Source organism: Geotrypetes seraphini, chromosome 14, assembly GCF_902459505.1.
Source record: "Geotrypetes seraphini chromosome 14, aGeoSer1.1, whole genome shotgun sequence".
Classification (NCBI taxonomy): Eukaryota; Metazoa; Chordata; class Amphibia; order Gymnophiona; family Dermophiidae; genus Geotrypetes; species Geotrypetes seraphini.
Window position 1 is genome coordinate 54,614,308 of NC_047097.1, and position 25,363 is coordinate 54,639,670.

At 44.3% G+C, this 25,363-nt stretch overlaps 1 protein-coding gene across 2 annotated transcripts in view; it reads right to left on the minus strand.

The window, feature by feature from the left end:
• Positions 1-11,519: 11,519 nt before the first annotated feature.
• The window catches only part of LOXL1 (lysyl oxidase like 1), a 48,930-nt gene continuing 35,086 nt past the window's right edge, over positions 11,520-25,363 (minus strand). For both annotated transcript variants that reach the window (XM_033920705.1, XM_033920706.1), the window contains exons 5-7: positions 22,994-23,089; positions 17,583-17,698; positions 11,520-12,468 (exon numbers count right to left, since the gene is read on the minus strand). In XM_033920705.1, coding sequence (XP_033776596.1) covers positions 12,462-12,468; positions 17,583-17,698; positions 22,994-23,089 — 219 coding nt within the window. In that variant the 3' untranslated portion in view covers positions 11,520-12,461. The remainder of the gene's footprint in view (positions 12,469-17,582; positions 17,699-22,993; positions 23,090-25,363) is intronic.

Below are 25,363 nucleotides of genomic sequence, written 5' to 3' on the forward strand. Positions count from 1 at the left end.
TAAAGATCTCAATCTGTATACTTTGGAGGAAAGGCGGGAGAGGGGAGATATAATAGAGACATTTAAATACCTACGTAATGTAAATGTGCATGAGTCGAGTCTTTTATTTGAAAGGAAACTCTGCAATGAGAGGGCAAAGGATGAAGTTAAGAGGTGATAGGCTCCGGAGTAATCTAAGGAAATACTTTTTTACAGAAATGGTGGTAGATGCGTGGAACAGTCTCCTGGAAGAAGTGGTGGAGACAGAGACTGTGTCTGAATTCAAAAGGGCCTGGGATAGGCACGTGGGATCTCTCGGAGATAGAAAGTGATAATGGTTACTGCAGATGGGCAGACTAGATGGGCCATTTGGCCTTTATCTGCCATCATGTTTCTATGTTTCTAAGAGACTTACACAGGTAATGGCAGTGTGGAGAAGGAATAAAGAACTGCATTGTACCTCATTATTGTGGCTGCATCTGGACTAAATTCCCTTGTCCACTGGATGTCACCATTGCCTTATGCAACTAGACAAGTCCTGCTCAGGTAGAAATGAACTGAAGATTAAGTGATTTATTTCCATGAACATGATGCTGTACTGTCACCATTCCCAGTGGACCTCAGTGTATCTGGAATCACAGCAAGTAAAGTAGAGCATGGAATGATTTAATCCTCAGCTCCGTTTTTATTCATTTCTTTTTTTCCAGTCATCTTTGTATGAAATCCACTTATGGGTCAATATTCAGCCAGAATAGTATCAGATTTTTGTAAATACTGACTCTGGCAATTAAAAACCCATATATATTCAGTGCCACTGCACACGTTATCAGTACCACTGAATATATGTGTAAATTGCTGGCAGTTATATATATGTGGAGGGTTATTTTAAAATAGGTCACCTAAGTTAAGAGGGTCCATAGGTGCCGAAGTGTCCTTATAAAATACTCGGAGTCTGATATTTTTTTTAAAAACCGAGCTCCTAAGTTTGTGTCCCTACATAAGGTTACTATGGGGCCAATATTCAGAGTGATTTAAGGGGCAGGAGAGGCCTGCTTAAATCAACCGTCACCACCCATCCACCAATATTCAGCAGCACTTAGTTCAGGGATCTCAAAGTCCCTCCTTGAGGGCTGTAATCCAGTCGGGTTTTCAGGATTTCTCCCAATGAATATGCATTGAAAGCAGTGCGTGCATATAGATCTCATGCAACATTCCATGCTACCGATCCAGGGCAAGCAGTGGCTTCCCCCTTGTCTTTCTCAATAACAGAGGCGCTGGTAAGGAATAGAGGCGCAGGCGCCAGCTGACTGACTACAGGATGTGCCTCTTGATGTGAGAGGCACGTCTTGTAAGCAGTCAGCCAATGCCCACGCTTCTCCTCTTCATCGGCATCTTGGGGCACACCTGGAATCCTCCAGGGCACACAGTTTGCGATACAATGATTTAGATGTCATATGTTGGTATGTATGTGTATAAATGCACACCTGTGCACATATACGACGTCTGACAATTAAATTCATGAATTTGTCACTGTGTGCTTACGTTGGCAGCACAAACAGCTCAGTAATGTTTCCTAACCTCGGTATATCAGTATCTCACAGCTGTGTTCGTGTCGACATGTGGCGATGTCTTGCTGAGTGGCGTTCATTATTGTTGCGTGTTTTTATGTGCCGGCGTGAGAATGTCGGAGCTTGAATTAGATCAACAAACAAACATTACATTTCTTGTAAAACTTGGCAAGGGTGGAAGTGATATCAGGGACATGTTAGTCTAAGTTTATGGGGATAAAGCCATGAAGAAAACAGCAGTGTACAAATGGATTAAATGTTTTTCTGAGGGGAGAGAAAGCATCACTGATGAAGAGAGGTCAGGGTGTCCAGTAACGAGCAGCACTGACAAAAGCATTGCAAAAATTCATTGAATTGTGCATCAAAATCGTTGGCTGACTGTGAGAAGCATAGCGGACCAAGTAACTATCCTTAGAGAAATAGGAAAATCATAACTCAAAATCTTGGCATGAAAAAAGTGTGTGCAAGAATGGTCCCTCGTGGCTCTTGCATCACGACAATGTACGAGCTCACACGGCACTGTCTGTGAGGGAGTTTTTAACCCGTAAACAGACAACTGTGTTGGAACACCCTCCCTACTCACATGATCTGGCCCTCAATGACTTTTTTTCTCTACCCCGAAGAAAAAGGAAATAGCGAAAAGAAGAAATTTTGATGACATTCAGGACATCAAGCGTATTACGATGACGGCTCTGATGGCCACTCCAGAAACAGAGTTCTAAAATTGTTTTGAGGGGTGGACTAGGCCCTGGCATCGGTTTATAGCTTCCCAAGGGGAGTACTTTGAAGTTGACCATAGTGATATTCAGTAATGAGGTATGTAGCACTTTTTCTAGGATGAGTTCATGAACTGAATGGTCAGGCCTTGTATTCTAGTATTCTAAGCATATACCCATGCAATGGATGCATAAATGTTAACATCTGGTTTGGGCCTGATATTCAGTGGGACTTATCTGGGTAGGAGCAGCTCATACCAGCGTAAGTCCCATTCACTGGGGCCAACCATTGATTTTCAGTGGCATTATTGGGATAGGGCCAGGGCAGTCAGGGGCAGAGTGATTATCTGGGTAGCACCAATATTCAGTGACTATATTTGGATAGCTATCTGCACAAGTTAGGACAGCAAATATTTATTTATTTATTTATTCAGTTTTCTATACCGTTCTCCCAGGATAGCTCAGAATGGTTTACATGAGTTTATTTGGGTACTCAAGCATTTTTCCTTATTTGTCCTGGTGGGCTCACAATCTATCTAATGTGCCTGGGGCAATGGGGGGATTAAGTGACTTGCCCAGGGTCACTTGGAGCAGCATGGGTTTGAACCCACACCCCCAGGGTGCTGAGGCTATAACTTTAACCACTGCACCACACTCTTCCCAAATAGGACTCTTCTCCAGGTAAACTTAAAGGAATATTAGAGGTACCCAATTTTCAAGGGCCACTCGATACCAGGTATGACCCAGTGCTGAATATCTGGATGTAATTTTAAACACCATGGTCAGCATTTGAAGTCAACGCTGACTGCAGTGTTTAAATATCAAAGGATTAGGTCAGTCCTACTGAGTACATTACATTAGTGATTTCTATTCCGCCAATACCTTGCGGTTCAAGGCGGATTACAAAAGAGGTATCTGGCCATTTCCAGAGGAATTGAAGAGAAGAGCGAGTTGCTTCAGAGAATTGGGATGAGTCTTGCGATGTTAGTTTGTCTTCAAGGATTTCTTGAATAGCATGGTTTTTATTTCTTTTCTGAACGATTTGTAGTCTGGGGCCGTTATCAGTACGTTGGAGAGTTGGTAGTCTAGTTTTGCTGCTTGTGTGGCTAGAAGGCCATCGTACAGTTTTGAATTAAATGGATATTGCTGGTTCATATATGCAGTATCACTATCTTCAATATATGGATAGCAATGCTGGATATACAGATTAAGATAAACACCAGTATTTACGTACAGCAGCATAGCCACGGATAGATTCAGGCCTACCCACTTTGAACTCAGATCCACCCAGCTGCAGCTTAACTTTACTCCCTTAATCCCCCCAGTATCATTAAAATCCTTCAGGTCTTCACTGGCAGTGAGCAGTGACTCATGTCCACTGCTTACATTGGCCCCGAGCCTTCCCTCTGATGCAACTTCCTGTTCTTGGGACCAGGAAGTTGTGTCAGAGGGAAGGCTTGGAGCTAGCACAAGCGGGATTTATGAATCATTACTCGCTGCCAGCAAAGAACTAAAGAACTTAAAAGGCATCAGGGGGGGTGGGGGAATGGAGTTAAAGAAACGCCTGATTGCCTGAGGGAGAAATGCTGAGTGGGCTCTTGTGCCCACCTATTTTGAGCTGAGGCCCCCCCCTAATCGAGTGTCTGGTTATGCCCCAGGTTTAATTAAAACCAATTTCCATACTGGCTGAATATTGAAATGAATAAATACCTAATTGCAGTAGGATAAACTGGAATAGGGAAAGCAAGGGACTTTTCCAGATGTGTACATGCAGCCAGAGGAGCGCGTCACACTCATATTCTGTATCTTCTCTAGCCTACCTGCTTCATCTGGCATACCTGCTTCAAGAAATCTTTCTGATGGACAGTCTGTGACCTGAAATGAGCCAGGAGCCATTTTCCTTTCTTTCCACAGAGGTTCCTCTGAGTATTTTTGTTTGTCAGATTTCAGCGTTGTTCACAAAGAACTGGGAAAATATTTTGAGATCCTTTATTCTTGATGGATTACAGTGCGAGCAACGGTATACAGAGCACACATGGCTAGCCACTGTGGTCATGCTCACGATGAGAGTCTTGCATTCTCTCCACTTTTCCCATTTAATTAAAAGAATGCTGCTCCGTGACCCTGCCGCCGAGAACTTTTTTTCATTAATTGGTGCTATGTGTCTGCACCAGCTGTCGGGTACACAGGAGCAATCAGTGTAAAGACATTGTAAAAGGACACACAACATTAACAGCTGGACTGCAGGCTATAAACTAGGTGGAGCAGGATGGATTTTTTTTCACGCTTTCCAATCAATGGAACCTTGTAAAGCAATTATACAAAACGATCACTGTCTATCCTTCTGTCTATCCATTCGTTGGGGGGCAAAAAAAAAGCCGTAAAGTAGGGATGGATACACAGTAGGTGATATTAGTATAAATTCAGTCAGTTTTGTTTCTGGTACAATAAGTCCAATGTGGAGGCCACTGTTCCCTCTAAGCTGAGTGGGAGTCCTCCACCTACAGTCCTGCCAGTGGGAGGTGCTGTTTCAAAATCATATTTTCAATAGTGAGAGACCGGCAAACTCTGCAGGACTCCAGAGAACCTGCCAGTCCCAAATGACTTAGAACACAATATTGAAGCACCAATCCTCACTGGCCGGTATATATATACATTATCAGCAAAATTCGTTGAGGCTATTAAGACACAGTAATATAAGAAGCCAATTGTCTCATTAATTAGCATCAGGTGGTCAATCCAGCACCAAAATTCAATTGAAATATGGTCAAAATGGACCTCAAAATCCTGAGGATAAAACTCTCGAAGTCATAAAACTTCACTAACGAGTGTATGAGACTATCATCGTTCCGCTCCTGGAAACCAAACCGGAGAGTAAAAACTCCCAAGTTGCTGGAGAAAAACTCTCCAGCCAAAAAACCAGGCTTTTAATTAACGTGCATGGACAGATCACCTACCGCTAAAGAACAAAGGAGGAGGAGCAATAAACAAACTAGAAAAGGACCATGCACGCTAATTCCATCCCACCAGCTGTATTCACATACTCCAAACACTTAACGTTGCAGTAGCAGCTTTGTGGATTACAACCGTTGGCTGAACTATTTGCTGAGCGACTGCACCGTACTGCCACGTTAAGGGGTCCTTTTGCTAAGGCGCGCAAGTGCGTTTTAGCGCACGCTAAATGCTTATGTTTATGTGTTAGCGTTTAATGCATGCTATTATTTAGCGTGCGCTAAGATACACTAGCGCGCCTTAGTAAAAGGACCCCTAAGTGTGCACAGAGAGCAAGGAAGGGAGGGAGGGTCTCCAAAATTCTGTCCTGTGCGTTGCTTACCCTGGGAAAACAGTGATGGAATTCAAAAAAGCGCGGGATAGCCATCCAGATGATCACAACAAATTGGACGAACTTTGATCGCTTGAATTTTAATTTTTGGAGGCACTCACTATGTCTTTGTTATAGGTTGGAAAAAATGATTACTGATCACAGGGGAAATATTAAGTTATTTCAATTAATATGGAGTCCGTTGACTAACTTTATCAATAATAAATTGACTGATTATAACTTACACATCCAAGGGGTGGGTGGGAGGGATGGAGAGTTCTTTGACTCTTACAGATGTTAACATGGGGAAGGTTATTGATGGCATCTATATTTAGTTCTTTGGGTGGGAGGGCAGGAGGGGTAAAAGTGATTGCTCGTGGTTTTTGAAAGTTGAAAGTGTTTTATCTGGATTTATTATATGTACATCTAATTGTTAATGCACTGTTGATAGTTTGGAAAATCAATAAAGATTAAAAAAAAAAAACAAAACGTGGGAGAAAGATAGAGGATCTCTAATTAGAAAACGAAAGATGTAAATTAAAGAGCTAAGGCCAGTACTGGACAGACTTGCATGGTCTGGGTCCCAGGGGGGATTTGGTGTAGGATGGGCTTTGGAGGGCATCAAAGGGAACTCCACTAACTTGGAACATGAGGATGTTACTGAACAGCCTTTATGGTAGATATCCTGAAAAACAGGTTGGATGGATAGGCTGGAGGGAGCTAGGGCGGCAAGTTCAGCATTTGGAACCTAGGACAATACCAGACTTTATAGTTTATGACCCAGAAATATCAAAGAAGAGACAAGTTAATTTAATCATGTATTTTTTAATGGGTATAAGTTATGGGCAGACTAGATGGACTGTTCAGGTCTTTATCTGCCCTCATTTACTATGTTACTTGGCAGAAACCCAAAGAGTAGCAACATTCCAGATCTGAGATTGTGATGTCATAATGCCTCATTCCACCAATGCTTAAGAGCCAACCTCAGCAGTGATGTCACAAAGACTTGATTAGATGGCAACTTGAACATTTGAAACCTAGGATAATACCAGACTTTATAGTCTATGACCCAGAAATATCAAAGAAGAGACAAGTTAATTTAATCAGGTATTTTTAATGGGTATAACTAATGGGTAGACTGGATGGACTGTTCAGGACTTTATCTAACCATCATTTACTATGCTTGGCTGCTACATAGTGAGCAAGATAGAAGATCTAGGGGCGTGTAGCATGGGGTGTATTTCTGACTTGGGTCAGTCCTTCTATGAACTTTTATCCAGCTTAAATTTTTTTTTTTTTTAAAGTGTAACTTACAACTACAAATCCATGCATGCAGTGGAGCAAAACCAGAACTGTCTCAGCCTTCACCTGAACCGGAAATCATTTTCAAGCTCTGGTCCTTGCAATCCAAATCCCCTTCACATTACAACAGAATACATGCTTTTTAGACATGTTCTGAATGACTACCCCATCTCTTGCATTCCTGACTTGTTTTGGCAGCTCCTCTCTTGTTTACAAGATTTGAAGCTCAAAATCTTTAAGGATTTGCTTGTCTAATCCTGCCATTTTTCCCTGTATCTGGCATAACCAGTGAATGAAAACACAGTGACAGAAAAATGGAGAGAAAGATTTGCTCTTCTTGCTGTAGGAAGGCACAGTCTTATTTCCTGAGATGCATTTGGAGTGATTTTGTGAATTAAAACCAATAATTCTGATGTAGTGATGCTTTTGTTTTATGATCATTTCTTGAAGGATATTAAATTTTATATCACAATTTCTCATGACCATAAAAGATCATTGCAGGCCTTGATCCGTGGGTGAAGCTGGGTGGGATGAAGCTGGGTGCAGAGAGTGTGCATGCCAGGGCCGGATTTTCCTATAGGCTAACTAGGCTTCAGCCTAGGGCCTCAAGATCAAGAGGGGCCTACATTCAAATTGTTAGCAAAATTAAAATTACACTATTCTAAAAACAGTGAACACTAAAACACTGAACCGAAAATAAGGAGAAATTCTACGCTTCAGGATCGGAACTGGCTCCGGCCGCAACGGGGCGCCGACTCGGCTTCTCCCTTTCTTTTTCTCGCCCTGAGAGGAGGATCGGGGAGGGAAAGACGTCAGTCTGGAAACAGCTGGGCAAAGCCCAGCCCCGTGGGGAGAGAGGCAAAACATGGATCCGTCAGGACAGGGCGGCCCAGACTGGCATCGGGGGTGGGGTGGGGGGTTTCAGTGGAAGGGGGATGGGAGGCAGGCAGGCTGGCATTGAAGGTGGGGTGGGGGGGTTTAATGGAAGACAGGCAGGCAGGATGGCATGGGGTTGTTCAATGGAAGAGGATGGGAGGCAGGCGGGCATCGGAGGGGGGGGAGTGAGGTGAGGAAGGACGCACTGGGGGCACTATGGACATAGGAAGGGGCAATGTTGTGTGTTATGTTTGATTAGTTATTGTTACAAGTACTATATATGGTGCTGAGAATAAATGTCCAAATAAGTGTTCTCGACTTTTTTTTTTTATTTTCCGTGTCACATTTTTTATAAAGGTTAGTATCAATAAGAACATGTTTCATTTAACATATTGATATATATCACAGTAATGTATTTTATTATCTCTCATGTAATTTACAAACTTAAAAATGGGAGGTGAAAGGGCCTCATAAGTGGAATAGCCTAGGGCCTCTTTTCATCTAAATCCAGCCCTGGTGCATGCCCAAAATTTCTTGGTTTGCTTAGTTTCCCATGTTGTGCGTGAGAAATTTTGTTTGGATTCAATCCTTTTTGCTGCTGTTTGTTGATATTTTTCCCTTTGAAAGCAATCTGGGGCATTTTCAAAACACCAAGAGGTCTCAAAATTGGCACTTGGGACGTTTTTCTCGCCAAAACATCCAAGTGCTGAATTTTTGAAGCCAACTTTCTGGACATCTTGCTAGACTTCTTAGCTGCTCTCATACAAAGTTCGAAGGGGCATCCTGGAGGCGTGTTATGGGCAGGCTTAACATTTGGACAACTTGTGGTGATAACCGAAACTTTCCCAAGATGTCCTGGATGGAACTTAGACATCCAGAGCTAGACCTGTTTTAAAGCGTCTAAGTGCCAGAAAGTGACCAGATAACCACTGGTGGCATTAAATAATGACCCCCCCTCTTCCCACACACACTTTTCCCCAGTGGTCACTAACCCTCTCCCACCCCACAAAGATCTGAATGAAACAATACACACCTGTCTCTAAAACAGCAGAACCTGGTATGGGAAAGCCTTGTAGACCTGCACACATGTATAGCCTGGTAGGTGGGGCTAGTGAACCATAGAGAGGAGGACCCAGGCCCATAAGCCACTCTAGACACTACATTGATGGTGGAAAGTGTGAACCCATGAAAACTGCCATATAAGTGCCGCCTGCAGACAGAAAGGCTTTTGGGATGGGAGACAGGTAAGTATAGTAGGTTTGGGGGGAGTTTTGGAAGGCTAAATATAAATTATAAAATGGTTATGGTGAGATGTACATCTGGCGCCCTTTATGTGAAGTTTACTATTTTGTGATCAAAAACGGTCCAAAAAGTTAAACGTCCTAAGACTGGACATCCTGACAGCCAAGACGTCCAACTAGGCAATTTCCCCCCCCCCCTCAAAATGTGGACACCTAGCAGTTTCACTGGTTTCAAAAATGTTTCCTTTGGGGGGGGGGGGTGGACTGCAATGGAGTGAAGACGCAGGGACTGGTGGCAGGGAATCGCTACCGCTGCTCATGGCAATTTTTACAGAAAACTAAAGGTAGATGTGGTGGTGGTGAGAGGGGGGGGGGATAGAATGGGAAAAATGCCAGTCTTAGATGCCGGGGAGGGGAGACCGGCAGCAAGATGCCACTCCTTCAAGAGTGCCGCCTGAGGCCACCGCCTCAGTTGGCCTCATTATAGGGCCGCCCCTGCTTTTAGTGCCTCACAGCTGTGATACTTCTGCCCCAGAGAATAAAACTAAATTTTATGGGCACAACATAAGAAAGGAAAGCCATAGCAGCATTTCTGATTCCTCATAGTACCAATTCCTGTTTCCGGGTTCTCTGGTGGCCTTTTTCCATCTTATTCCCAGGTTTTCATTTTAGTTCTTACAGTCTCACGCCTGGGATAAAAAAAAATTTCCCATGTTTCATTATACTCACAAGCACTGTTTCGGTCTCTCCTCCCCCAAATCTGTTCTTCAGGTATTTGTGGTGTATTCATGCCTTTCACGTACCAGCATAGACACTGCCAGGGTAGGGAGTTACCATCACGAGTCAGTACAGTCTTGCTTCCGTTTCTAGCAGTGAATCGGCGGAGTTAACTTTTAAACACTTTAAAGAGGCATCTCAACCCAAAATTCAGCAAAGTTGAAATGTTCCTCCAGAGGAGGGAGAGCACTGCACTAATATTTAGGGTTATGTGCCCTCAAAAACTGAAACCAGCTTTTAAAATGAAAATGATGCTCTCGGTGTAAAGGGGTTCAGCGTCTTGTCTGTGATATTTCTTACGTCTCCTATGCTGTTGGTTCTTGTAGCAAATTGGATGACATTTGAATGTTTAGTCAAACATTGGAATCCGAACTTAATCCGTTCCAGAATCCTGTTCGAGTTCCAAAGTGCTCGACTTCCAAGATAATTTTTCCCATTGAAAATAATAGAAACTGGATTAATCCGTTCCTGGGTGCCACAAACTCAAATTTTAATAGGAAATACACTGGATTTTAAGGTAAAATATTAACAAATATTCCAAAGCAGCATTCAGATTCTGGGGCACAAACACACATATACAATGTGCAGGGCGTTCGGATTCCAAAGCAGAGTTCGTATTCTGGGGCACAATTTACTTAAAAAAAATAAAAAAAAATTTGGATTCCAAAATGTTCGAGTTCTGGGGCGTTCGGATTCCGAGGTACCACTGTACTAAGAAAAACCGGCAATATATTTATGTACAGTGGTGCCTCACACAACGAACTTAATTGGTTCCAGGAGCAAGTTTGTTATGCGAAAAGTTCGTTATGTGAAACGCGTTTTCCCATAACAATACATGTTAAAAAAAATAATTCGTTCTGTAGCATAAAATATGCTAAGATGACATAAAAAAAGATAAATTTTTTGTTATTATTTTTATTTAGATACATCTAAAAACATACATCTCCCTGTCCTTTTACTTCCACTATCTTCCTATCCCATCTCTATTCCCTTTTGTCCCTCTCCCCATGATCAATCATCTCTCTGCCCTCACCCTCAGGGTTCAAGATTGCTTCCACTCTTTTTCCTGTTGTTCTCTCTGCCTGTCACCCTATGATTTAGCATCCCTTCTGCCCTTGTCCAATATTTCCCCTTCTCTCCCTCCCTCTCATCCCCTGCTCCAACATGTGCTTTCAGCGGCCTTCTCCCCCCTTAAGCGTCTTTTCTTCTCCACTCCACCTTTGTGGCGCTTTTGCACCCGACCGACAACAGAACAGGCCCGGTCGGACAAATCTCCCTGTCCTGTAGCCGCGAATCAAAATTACCTTCTTACAGCAGCTGGATTATTGAAGCTGCTGTAAGAGGTAATTTAGATTCGCGGCTACAGGGCAGGGAGGTTTGTCGGCCGGGCCTGTTGTCGGTCGATCGGGGGACCTGACCAGCTGTGCACATTCTTCGGGGCGGACCGCCCCCTCCCCCCTCTTTCGTTCGCCATTGCCTTCTTCCTACCTGCCCTGCCGCAGCCGCACACAGCCGACCGGAAGTCTTCCTGATGTCAGCGCTGACGTCGGAGGAAGGGAGGGCTTTGCTTAAGCCCTCCCTCCGACGTCAGCGCTGACATCGGGAAGATTTCCGTTCGGCTGTGTGCTGCGACAGGGCAGGTAAGGAGAAGGAGACTACCCTCGCGGCTCGACCAACCCCGCTGCGATCCAACCCCGCAGGAACCCCGGAAGGATGCAGCTCGGGCGACTTCGTTGTGTGAAACGAAGTCCGTTGTACGAATCAAGACATAAAGTTCGTTGTGCGCAGCGTTCGCTGTGCGAGGCGGCCGTTATGCGAGGCACCACTGTATCTTGAAATATATTGTACATTGCCGGCACCTGTTTAACCCCAGGCTCCTCATTAACACTGCCCCCTATAGCGCCCCAACCTGCCTATTTCGTTTTTGGGTGGTCAGAGTGATATTCAATGGCATTGCCCGCTTTATTGGCACTGAATATCACAGGTTAGTTGGCAAATGGCTTTGAATATCGGCCAGTTAGTTTTTAAACCACTGTGAATAGCTTTGTTAGCCGTAAGAGCAGTATATACATTTAATAAATGAAATTAAAAGCTTTGGTTCCTGCGGTAATAAGTAGGGGGTGGGGGGGTTAATGAAACTGAGAGTGTTGTGGAGGGGGACGAAAGAGCAAGTGAGTGAGGGTAGGGAGAAAACAGAGAAGAGAATGAAGGAAATTGAGACGCGAGAGTTCCCGTTGAGAAGAGGTGAAGGTGGATCGAAAACTTGTGTGCAGCTCAAGTTCCTCTGCATCAGATGCCTCAGACAAGTGAGGCACGGTATTTAATATCTCCTGTTCTTATAAAGCACACTATATATACAAAACCAACACTGTTGTTTTCTGTAACATTTTTAGAACATTTCCAGTAACTTTAAGAAGTGTAGAAACATTTTTTTTAAAAAATTTTAAACCATTTGTAGCAGGAATATTCAGGCTGGAAGTGGAAAAGGTTAAGGAAAACTGTATAAAACCATAAAACATTTACAAGAAAAACCATTGCTTTGTCTTTTGAAGATGCTCCAGAGATGTTCTGCTGTCCCCAGAGCCCTAGAGTAGGCTCTTTCAAGCATGGCCTTCACAGAGCTGGACTGTCAGGTTCTTGTGAAAATACTTTTGAATCACCTTAAAATTTTCAGCACAGATCATGACCTAGACAGAGGGAGAATATAGTGAAAAACTGGGGTAGATTAACATTTACCCTCCTCTAACGCAAACAAAGCAGGTTTCATGATACTGATACAGAAGCAATGAAGAAAATTGGCTTGAACAATAGACCTCCAGTGAAGATTATGCCATCCAAGGGCCTATGCATACACAAAAATAAGGGTACACGTCCCCCTCGGTATTTGCGGATTTGTTTACCGTGGTTTCGATTATTCGCGGTTTTTCGTTCTCTGGCTCCGCCCCTAAATTTACATCACAGGAAATCGCTGCTCCCGGCGTTGAACAGAGGAAGTCGCTTCTCCTGGCGTTGTACGGAGGAAATCGCTGCAAATCAGGTTAGGTTATTCGTGTTTTAAAAATCTTTTTTAGGGGTTTGTTACCGAAAACCCGCGAATAACATACAAAAAGTTATTTGCAGTTTTGCGGTATCTGCCGCTATGCTTTTCCCCTATTATCGCGAATGCGGAGGGGGAAGTGTACATCCTTTAGTTGCCAGACTTTTCCAAACTTCTAGGGGTTTTCTGCAGCGTTCTTCACTAACTTCATTTGATCAGTCTTCCAGCCCTTCCGCCTGGTACATAGACAACGGCGCGAAAGACAAAGGGGTGCGCCGACAACTGAGCGCAAGACGGAGGCGCACACTGAAGAAAATTACAGTTTTCAGGGGCTCCGATGGGGTTTTTTGTTGGGGAACCCCCCCCCCCCCAGTTTACTTAATAGACATCGCGCCGGTGTTGTGGGGGGTTTGGGGGGTTGTAACCCTCCACATTTTACTGTAAACTTAACTTTTTCCCTAAAAACAGGGAAAAAGTGAAGTTTTCAGTAAAATGTGGGGGGTTACAACCCCCCACACCACCCCACAACGCCTCCACAATGCGGCGCGATGTCTATTAAGTAAAGTGGGGGGGTTCCCCCCACGCCCCTCCGTCGGAGCCCTAAAAAATTTTGTGCGGCGTGCGCCTCTGCGCTGCGCTCAATTGTCTGGGCGCGCCTTTGTCCCGGCGCGCTTTTGACCTGACACCCTTCCGCCTCCTGATGCTAGATAGTTAACTGGCAACCTTAAGGTTGATATTAGCTGTGAGCAGCCAAGGAAAAAAAAAAACCCCCAAACAAAACAGAAGAGCAAGGCAAGGTGGTGTCAAAAGGGAAGATGAAGGCGACAGGAGTTTGAAACCAAAAGCAGATAAAGGGGATGAAATCTAAATTGCAAAACAGGAACATTTCCTCCTACTATCTTTCCTTTGACTTCCAGCTTCTTATCTCTCTTCTAACTTTCAGAGCAGGATTAATAGACGTCTCGAACCAACAGTTCAACATAATGCGATCACTATTCAACTATACTGAAATATGCTTTCATGACACGGCACCCGGTTTACGAGGGCAAGAAGGTGCCAAATTAGGGGCTATTTTATAAATATAACACGTGCAGTCACAAGTCTATTTGTTCATAATAAGATACACACATTACACAAAACACTCTACTTGTGCATTCAATTTATAAAGTGCTCAGCCAGCAATGGCTGTCAAGAGGGACCATCATCGCACTACGAAAGTCCCTCACTGCCCTCCATACAAAAAATATATGTTGAAGGGAGGCCAATTAGTTTATTGAACATGGATTTTCAAAGGCTTCCACAGCATTTAAAATGGATTTGAGTGATGATTAAGTTTACTGTATCGCCAAGCGTCTGCCCCCATAAGTGACTTCATTTGAAACAGATAAGTCATTTTTTGAATTACAGTGGTGCCTCACACAACGAACTTAATTCATTCCAGGAGCAAGTTTGTTATGCGAAAAGTTCGTTATGTGAAACGCGTTTTCCCATAACAATACATGTTAAAAAAAATAATTCGTTCTGCAGCATAAAATATGCTAAGATGACATAAAAAAAGATAAATTTGTCAAAATGGTGAAAATGGTGGTCTTGCTGAGGCCAAACTCTTTGACGAGGTCACACTGTTTTACCCCACATTCACTCCTTCTAATTATTTCCCGTTTCATTTCAACAGAAATCACCTTCCTGCTTTTTTTAGAAGCCATGATCTATAAAAAATATTGAGTTTATCTTAAAAGGACGACTGTATACAGTGAGAGAGGGCAGTTAAGAGCAGTGACTAACGACTGCCTGCAGTGCCTGCGCGGAAGGATGCAATACATCGGCAGCTCGGGCGACTTCGTTGTGTGAAACGAAGTTCGTTGTGTGAAACGAAGTTCGTTGTGTGAAGTTCGTTGTGTGAAACGAAGTTCGTTGTGTGAATCAAGACATGAAGTTCGTTGTGTGCAGCGTTCGTTGTGCGAGGCGTTCGTTATGCGAGGCACCACTGTATAAATATAAGAAGCAGTTTCACATATTTTTTGTATGGAGGGCAGTGAGGGACTTTCGTAGTGCGATGATGGTCCCTCTTGACAACCATTGCTGGCTGAGCACTTTATAAATTGAATGCACAAGTAGAGTGTTTTGTGTAATGTGTGTATCTTATTATGAACAAATAGACTTGTGACTGCACGTGTTATATTGATTTTTTTAACACAAGCAATTTATTTTTGAGCTCCTAATATTGTTTTAGTATTTTGGCTATTTTATAAAGACATAGGGGCTGATTCTGTAAAGGGCCTAACTTAATTGGCAACTTAATTGGCCTAACTTAATTGGCAAAATACCCTTGACAGCCTCAGTAATTGTTAAAAAAAAATGTAATTGGGCGATAGGCACCTATCGCAACTCGCTTATTGGCGCCTAATGCCTAAGTGGGCGTTTGGGCGGAATGCGAGTTAGGTGCTGCAAAGCGCAATTCTCCCAAAACTCGGGCCCTGCTTTACTAATGTGCACTAACTGATTAGCGCGTGCTAATCAATTTAGCGCACGCTAACACGTGCATGTTAGTTAATGGACGCGTTAGCCTTTAGCGCGTGCTAATTTGATTAGCGCTCACTAATCGGTCAACGCACCTTAGTAAAACAGGGGGTTAGGCACCTAAATGTGGGCCTTTAGAAACTCTCACCTTCATTTCGGGTGCCAATGGGCGCGATTCTGTAAATGGCTCCTAAGTGTGATTGACGCGTGGCCGGTGCCTTTTTTTAGGCACCAGCCAATTTAGGCGCCGTTTATAGAATCCGCACCATAGCGACCACATTTCAGCTGTGTTTGGGACATTTTTGAGGCTTTGGCAGGTATTTTTTTTCAGTAAGGCAAGAAATTTCTACAGGAATATTTTCTGTGGCCTTCAACTCACTTCAGGAAAGTAAACAAGATTAAAAAAAAAAAAGCAAGATTAAGGTTTTGAGAGTGACTCCAACAATTATGGAGTAAATATTCAGCCAGCGTCCGTGAGCATTTTGCTTGGGTTACCAGATTTCCTCTTTAAAAAATAGAGGACACCTGGCCCACCCCCAGAACCGCACCCACACGAGCCTCGTGTCTGCCACATCTGGAGGGCCTCTGCGCACGCTTGAGATGCTGATGGGATGACAGCCCATCCATGCGTGCCTCTGTGTGATGTCATCACATCGACATCCGTGCCTGCGCAGAGGCCCTCCAGATGCGGCTCTGAGCTCGGGGGGCCTTTCAAAACCCGGACAAACTGTAGGGTTTTGGAAATCGCTCCGGGCGCCCGGACAGCCCTCTAAAAGGAAGACATGTCTGGGTTTTCCTGGACATCTGGTATATATTTTGCTGACCACCGCGGGCGCTATTCCCCGATAGTCAATGCCGGGGCCATGTTCAGACTTTTATGGGTAGCCAGCCAACACCAAAGCCTCCTTTTACAAAAAGTGCGCCCAAGCGTTTTAGCGCGCGCTAACCACGCGCTAAATGCTAACACGTGCATGTTAGTCTATGGATGCGTTAGCGGTTAATGCACACGTATATTAAGCGTGCACTAAAACGCATAGCGCACCTTAGTAAAACAGGGGGCTGGTTGAGTAAGTTGATATTTAAAATATAAGCAATCGCAGGTTACTGAATAAAGATAGGACTGTGTTTTATGCGGTCCTATTTATGTGGTTACTCTGAATATTAGCACTTAACTGGCCAACCGCTGAGTCTGCCCCAGAATGCCTCCCATTTATGTGGCTTAACAGTCAATGGCAAACATCTATCTATTTATTATCCAGTTTTGCCTTTACAAGTCCATATACAGTGGTACCTTGGATTACGAGCATGCTCGTAATCCAAAATGCTCGTATATCAAAGCAAGTTTCCCCATAGGAAGTAAGGGAAACTTGCTTTGATATGTTCCCACCCCAAACCTTCCCCCCCCCCGAGGCCAGCAGCGCTGCTCCCCCCCCCACAAGAACCGGCATTGCTCCCCCCGAAGGCCCCCCCCCACGAATGGGCATCCTCCCCCCCACGATCTGGCACCGCCGCCATCATGCACCCCCCCGCCGCCATCGGGCACCCCCCGCCGCCACCTGAGATCCCCCAACCCACCCGAACCCTCTTCTTACTTCGAGTGAAGCCTCCGCATCGGCATCGCCGGCATCAGCATGTCCTGTGCCCGAAAATCTGCTTCCTGTGCCAGGCCTTGAGCATGCATGCATGCTCAAGGCCCGGCACAGGAAGCAGATTTTCGGGCACAGAACATGCTGGTGCCGATGTGGAGACTACACTGGAAGTAAGAAGAAGGTTCCGGTGGTTTGGGGGATCTCAGGTGGCGGCAGGGGGGGTGCCGGATTGCGGGGGGGAGGGTGCCGTTTCGCGGGGGGGGGGGGGCGCTCGTACAGCGACGGAAGCTCGGTTTATGAGGCACCAAATTTGCGAATGTTTTGCTCGTCTTGCAAAACACTCTCAAACCGGTGCACTCGTAAACCGAGGTACCACTGTATATCCCTAGGGAACTGGATTGCAATATGATAGGATATGATTCTACCCCACTCATGTAAGCTTCAAAAGGATGCCTCAGCCCCACCACTCCACTGCGGTGGAGTGGCGGGGTTGAGGCATCCTTTTGAAGCTTACATGAGTGGGGTAGAATCATATCCTATCATATTGCAATCCAGTTCCCTAGGGATATATATGGTCTCATTTATGTGGGTCAGCAGCCGTTTCAGGCGGATTAAATCATTTTGAATAGTGACTAGTATAAGACTTAGTTCTTACTGAGAATTTCTGCAGTTTTTGGTGGCTACATAGCGGCCCGTGTAGTGAATATTGCACCTCACCACATTGTTGGTAAAATCAGATTCCAGTACTGTGTACTTAGGGTTCACCACAACCTAAAAGTGGAACAAGAAAAAGTAAAGACCACAGAAAATCACACATTTCATGTCACATTGAAACAAATACGTCCTGTGATGAGTAATGTAATTTTTAAACTTTTTTTTTTTTTGGTACAGGTAGAGCTCTGCTGAAAATTTCCCCTCACTCCCCCAACTCACTATAAAGAAACATAAACATGTGTGACATCATTGTGTGGTATCCGCAAATGTGTGGACTTCCTTCATGCCCGACTAGAGCGGGTGGGGGACTGGGGGCAGGATTAGGGCATTACAGGGCAGGGATGGGTGGAACTGGGCAAGCCTGGGGACGGGTCTAGGGGGGGGGTCTGGATTTTCCGATTGGAAAATCTGGCAACCCTACTCAAACCCTGCTATAATTCTAATTTGAGTATCACCCTCTTCCAGAATTTCCAAATTTATTTTATTTATTTATTCATTCATTTTTCTATACCGTTCTCCCAAGGGAGCCCAGAATGGTTTACATGAATTTATTCAGGTACTCAAGCATTTTTCCCTGTGGGATCACAATCTATCTAATGTACCTGGGGCAATGAGGGGATTAAGTGACTTGCCCAGGGTCACAAGGAGCAGCGTGGGTTTGAACCCACAACCTCAGGGTGCTGCAGCTGTAGCTTTAACCACTGCGCCACTCTAGAAATCAAAATGTAGCAAAAGTGAGCCAAGTATAGGACAATCAAGCCATTGTGACATCACTGATGAGGCTGGCTCTTAGGCATTGGTGGAATGAGGCATTATGATGTCACAATACCAGCTCTGGTCTAGTTATCAGAGGCTGAAACTTTTCACACTATTCATTCAATTTTCTATACCGTTCTCCCAAGGGAGCACAGAACGGTTTACATGAATTTATTCAGGTACTCAAGCATTTTTCCCTGTCTGTCCCGGCGGGCTCACAATCTAATGTACCTGGGGCAATGGGATCCTGCTCTCCCAACACCTTTGTGGAAAAAAAAAACCTTCCTCCCCCACATCCTCTCCCACTTTCCCCAAAAGAACCAGTGTTGCATTCAAACAGCTTATCTGCTTAAACTGTATCTGCCTACATGCCAGAGGCGCTGAGCAACTCAGCACCATCTTATGCACTTATCTAAAAAGCCTTTCCAGCCACCTATTCCAAGCTCAAATATGTGGGGGCCACCTCCTTTACAACGTTTTCAGTTTTTGAAATATCAGTAGTAAGAATATAAAAAAAACAGGGGAACAAATTGCCTGGATCTAGCTAACAAAGCTTTGGGAGTCATGAGGGTTACTGATTAAAACAATAAATCACCAGACTCCAAAATTGAGCTCCAAGTTCATATCTTCTCTATCGCTGGCTATGTGACCCTCAGGGCAACTCACTTCATCTCCCTGTACTTCTCTTTACACATAAGCATTTGATAAGAGCAACATTGTATCTTCTCCCCAATCCCCACTGGAAAATTTCCACATAGCTTCGCGTCAAATTATATGCTGCTGTCTCATCCGTCCCCAGGTTGACTCTGGATGTTTCTGAAGTGTTACATTGGATGGCGTTTTGCAATTCTGTGTGGACAAAGCCCCGATATAAATTAAAATTGTTGTTGTTATTATTTTTTTTTTTTAACTAGCGGTTTCCTACTGCTCTTTTGTCCTTCCAGCTGTTTTGGAACCGAGTCTAAGCCTTCATTTGCATCAACCCTGGATCTTTTTTTTTCTGCTATTTAATATCTCTGCCCAACATACTGTACCTAATCCGGACATTGCCAAGATGATCCTGGCAGCATGCACCAAGGCTCTTTCTTGACCCACGGGCCCAGAATTTGGCCTAAAGCAACAATCCTGAATCCCTGGACCACAGCTGTCCCGGGGAGCAGAAAACTTAACTGGTCCAAAATATTATAATTTATTATAAAATGCTAACCTAAGAGTAATAACTGACATATTCTTTCCTATGAAAATAATTCCTATTATAATAATGTTCACTTATTATCGTCTCCCCCCCCCAAAAAAAAAAAAAAAAAGAAAATGTGGGTATATTCCTACATTGGAAACAGTTCTAATCATATTTTTTTCACTGTTCTTTTCTTTTTTTAAATAATTTTTTATTGATAGTGCAGCCAACAACAAAACAGGTAAACAGGACCAACTTCTACCTTGTGTTTTCCTCAGTTTTCTACCCCCTTCTTGTCTGTTGCTTTTTTTTTTGTCAAAGTTTTATTTATAAACAACACATTCAATGCAGACAATTCCCTTTCTTTTTCTAGCCCAGTTGCTGCTACAGGCCACAGGCCAGGGCTTACTTCAACAAATCCTGGCCACCAGATTTCACGGCACCTAGAAATTACACTGTGGCATCCTGCAGTTTTGTGCTCTGACCGTCCTTCCTTGATGCTGCCCCCAATCCAGCATTATGTGACCCTCAGTAATTTTGAATGTAACCAGAGCTTCATAGTACTACATGAGTGGCCTGTTCTAAGTTGCCCACAATGTCTGCCTCAGCGCACCACTGTCCAGCATTTCACTTCACTATCCTTGTCACCCAGGTTCATCCCTGCAGCCTAGGCTCTTATCAACCGACTCCACAGGAATGGGTCAGGTGTGGCTGCCATGTGACTCTTCACAGACTGCAATGCCCCAGAGATTGGCTCAGTTGGTCCGATGGCAGCAGGGGCCTGGGGATTGAAAATCAAACCAACCCAGACAGGGTAAAGAGATGGAACATAAGTTTTCAATTTAGCTCAGTGGAATAGTTAGATCTGGAAATTGGTTTCAGCGGTTGGCATTTCTGGGTTAAAAAAAAAAAATCTTTGGACAAACTTCTGGTGGAAAAAAATCTATGGACTGCTACTGAGAAAGAATGGAGGAAGTCACTGCCTGCCCTGGGATCAATACGTAGAAAATAACACGGGGAAAAATTATGTCCCCATCACTGCCCCGTCCCCGGACCACCATCCTCTGCACCGCCCTGTCCCCGCTGTCCCTTTCACCGCCCCGTCCCTGTCTCTGCCATCCCCTTCACCACCCCGTCACCGCCCCGCTGTCTCTTTTACCGCCCCGTCCCCGTCCCCATCTTCAGCGTTTTCTCCTCTCCATCCCCCCACCCCCAGCACCCTTCACGCGGCCCAGCAGCTCCCGCCCGCCGGCCACTTTCGACATGAACTCTCAGGCCCAGCACAGGAAGCACATCTTCAGGCACCGGCACCACGCACAGGACATGCTGGTGCCGGTGCCGCTGCGGAGGCTACAGAAAAGTAAGAAGAGGGTTCGGGTGGGTTGGGGGGACCTCAGGTCGCGGCGGGGGAGGGGGGGCCCGATGGCGGCAGGGGGGCCCGATGGCGGGGGGGGGGGTGCTGGATCACGGGAGGGGAGGGTGCCGGTTCGAAGGGGGGGCGCTCGCAAATCGAAGCACGCTCGGTTTCTGAGGCGCCGATTTTGCGAATGTTTTGCTCGTCTTGCAAAACACTCGCAAACCGGTGCACTCGTAAACCGAGGTACCACTGTATAATGGAGTTTTATATTTTATATGTACCTAGTTATTTTCATCTGTAATTTGTATTTTATGTGATCCGCTAAGAACTTGGGAGAGATTTAGCGGAATATCAAATGTTAATAAACATTCTAAGGTACTGGGATAGACTGAACTATTCCTTTTGGTGGGAGTCTCTCTGTCATGTTTTTAAGATGGAACGTAATATGGCCATACATCAGGGATATTATAAGAAGTTTCAGAAGATTTGGGAGCCATTGACAAAATTTTGCAAAGAGTGATTGCTGATTATGCCCTTTGGTCATACACGTCCAGGGTGGGAGGGCGGGTTGCAATGTATTTTTCAATTCTCAATTTGAGTGTAGTTCTTAGATATAATTATTAATAATAATAATAACTTTATTTTTCTATACCGCCATAATCTTGCGACTTCTAGGCGGTTCACAGAGAAGAATAGCTGTACAGTCAGCGAATTGCAACATACAGATAGAGAAGGGGTCTCAGAGCGATCAGTGATTACATGGTGTAAATTGGCAAGAAGAATGATATGCATAGGTTACATATAATTTTAACATGTTACATTGAAATGGTTGGAAAAACCAGCGAATAGCAGAATACAAATGAGAAGAAGACATTGAAGAGTCAGAGAATACGGAATACCAAGTACCGTTAATGGGGAAAAAAGTAGAATCAGTATGATGAGCGGTAGCTTTGAAAGGGGGGGGGGGAGAAAGTCTGGCTATGGAATAAATTTATTGAACAGAGTGGTCTTTAATTCTTTCCGAAAAGCGCCGTATGTCAACCTGGCGCCGTCAATGAGGTGGCCTAGCCAGGTTTGCTGCCTACCAGCTTGAAACTTGAATGTTCTATCTAGAAAGGTTCGGTATCTGCAGCCTGTAATCTTCGGGTAGGCAAAGAGGTTGTGGTTTCTGGTTATTCTTGCGGGGGAGTAAAGTTCAAAATGTGGTAGAAAATAGTTGGGCGCCATTATGGGGGGGGAGGGGTGATAATCTTTTTTGTCATAGATTATAATTGTATTTAAGTGCTTTGATAGAATTATATGATTGTATTTTATTTTGTACTTACTTATGGCTTTAAAATGAATAAAGAAATTAAAAAAAAAAAAACCCCAACATACTTATTTTGTACTTGGGGGGCAGTGGTGCAAGGTGAAGTGACTTTCCCAGAGTCACATGGAGCTGAAGTGGGAATTGACCCCAGTTCCCCTAATTCACAAACCACTGCACTAAGCATTAGGCGATTTCTTCCATCAGCAGGGGGCAGCAACACTAGGATAGACCATGCTTGGAGACCATAGCACAGGAAACAGGAAGAGCCTAGCTGCTCAGGTGGTAGTGACCTCAGCAGGAACATCATCCACCACCCCACCCCCCAACCAGTACCACAGAGGAGCCACTGGACAAGTAGGAAAACAATCAAATCTCTATTAGATAAGAAGCAATACCTTAAAAAGGTCATACCCTACAGCTGGTAATAGGACAATAGGTACTGGGCATACTGGATGGGTGAATTGGCCTTTAGTAGCACAGCGCTTGAGGGCAGAAAAAGAGCACTTCACCCATCCAGTAAATTACCCAAATGTTAGGCCTAGGCATAGTTTAATAATAAAAGCCCACCATACACTATTAAAAAGTGTGTCTCAAAGCTTACTGTGAATTCCAATTCTCAACCACTGTCATTTTCAACAAGAGGATTTCACCTTCCACATCCCGATCTCCATACTGCGATAAGAGAGAAGCCAGAGGGGCCTTTATTGCCCGGGAAACAACCAGAACAACAGTTTTGTAAAGACTGCTACGTACCTTAAGAATATAATTTCCAGGCTGTACGTCTGTTATATCGATCCATTGGCAGTCGATATCTGCATTGTAAGTGTCGTAACAACCGGGGCTCAAACCCTATGAGAAAGTAAGGAAAAGAAGAAACGATACGTGATCAAGGATCCCACTAGCAACAGGTTACAGCTCTCTGAGCTCTACGGGAGAACGGTTTTCACCTCCCTTCCGTTCCTGTGTGGATGACGTTTCAGAACAAAAAGGTCACTTTTTTGATTTTCTGCGGCGGAGACAGTGTGGGGACAGTAACGGGAGGGCTTCGATGGCTGGGATGGTTAAGATGGGCTGGAGTGAGCTTTGACGGAGACTTCAGTAGATAAATCCTAAGCACACTACCAGGCAGGGCACTGGGTTTCTGGCCCAGAAGTATAAAAAAAAAAGGACCATTTAAACTAAATTAATTTATGGAGCATGTATGGTTCGGCAGACTGGATGGACCATTCAGGTCTTTATCTGCCGTCATTTACTATCCCCCTCCTCTTTTACTAAGGTGCGCTATGCTTTTTACTGTTCGGTAAACATTAGTACATGCTAAACGCTAATGTGTGCATGTTATCCTACGGACATGTTGGCGCACGCATTGATTTTAAATGCTTAGCGCACCTTTGTAAAAGAGGGCCTATATGTTATTTGTTTTTGTATCCTGTAGTGACCATCACATACTTAAAAGAATATTGTCTCAATTGCCTCCCACAGCACTTGGTCTTCCCAGGAAATCTGCCAACCAGGCACCAGCCGGGCCTTACCCTACTAACAGGGCAGTTCTATAAGCCGGCAACTAAAGCACATGTAGATTGCAGAATAGTGGCACTTAAACATGTATGATAGGCACTAGAGATTGACACGGGGACAAATTTGTTCCCCGTCCCCCACAGGAACTCATTTTCCCTTCCCAGCGAGTTCTTTTCCTGTCCCTTCCCCATTCATGCAAGCTCCGCCCTTATCTGCACAAGCCTCAAAACACTTTAGAATCCTAAGTAGCAACATTCTAGAGCACAGACTGTGATGTCATAATGCCTCATTCCACCAATGCCTAAGCTCCGTCCTCATCTGCACAAGCCTCAAATCATAAGTGTTCAAGGCTTGTACGGTTAAGTTAGATCTTGCAGAAATGGGGCAGGGACAGCGACCGAGAAAACTCACGGGAATGGGATGGGAAAATTGAGTTCCTGCGGGGACGGGGACAAGTTTGTCCCTGTGTTATTCTCTAATAGGCCCCATTAATTGGTGTTTCTGTGCATAAGTGCGAGGCAGTATTCTATAACGGACATGAGTAAATTGCTTAGCATATAACTCCTGGGGGGGGGGGGGAGTAGAGCATGGATGGACCATGGGTGTGTTACCATGCAACATGCACAAATTATAAAATATTACCGTGTTTCCCCGAAAACAAGACAGTTTCATATTAATTTTGGATCCAAAAAAATGCACTAGGGCTTATTTTCGGGGATGTCTTATTTTTTTTCATGTACAGCAATCATCTCTCCCTTCCTCTCCTCTCCCACAATTCTTCTTTTCTTCCTTCTCCCCCCCCCCCCATGTGCAGTATCATTTCTCCCCTCTTACTCATCCCCTTGTGCAGCAGAACCGCTCCGACCCTCCCACCATGAGACTGACATACCTCCGCTCAGAGGCCTCCTAAAGCAGCAGGGGTGGAGGTTGCTGAATTGATGAGTCCAATTTTTGTAGCAAATCAGGCAGCACTAGTGTCATGGATGGAGTCAGGGAGTGTCGGGGACATTTGGGGAGGGGGTCTTCAGGGGTCGATCATATTTTGGGGGTTCACCTTTAAAAAAAATCCATTGATGCACAAGACATGTAAAGAACAAAACTTCTGAAATGGCACTCTTACAGCAATGCAATGGAACCTGTATCAGGGATAAATCAACCCCCAATTCTGAAGGATCCTCGCAGAATGAAAAAGCAATACACTTGGTAGAAACTTCTGTTTGCCTACAAATAATAATAACAATAACAGTTTATATATCGCAGGACCGTGAATTTCTATGCGGTTTACAATGATTAGAAAGATGCTACAAGTTGAGTGGAACATGTATAGTTAGAGATTAGTGGCTAAGAGTTTAACGGATCAGATTTATGGGAGAGATTGAGATGGGAGAGATTGTACAGATTCGTTACCCCCAAAATAAGGGCTTATTTTGGGGGTAGGGCTTATATTAGCAGCATCTTTAAAAATCATGCTAGGGCTTATTTTCAAGGAAACAGGGTATCATTTAAACTAGTCTCTCAAACTTTTTTTTTTTTTTTTTTAGCTCTGGCACACTAAAAAGAGCAAATGCTTTTCGTGACACATTATAACTGAAATTATAAAATTGC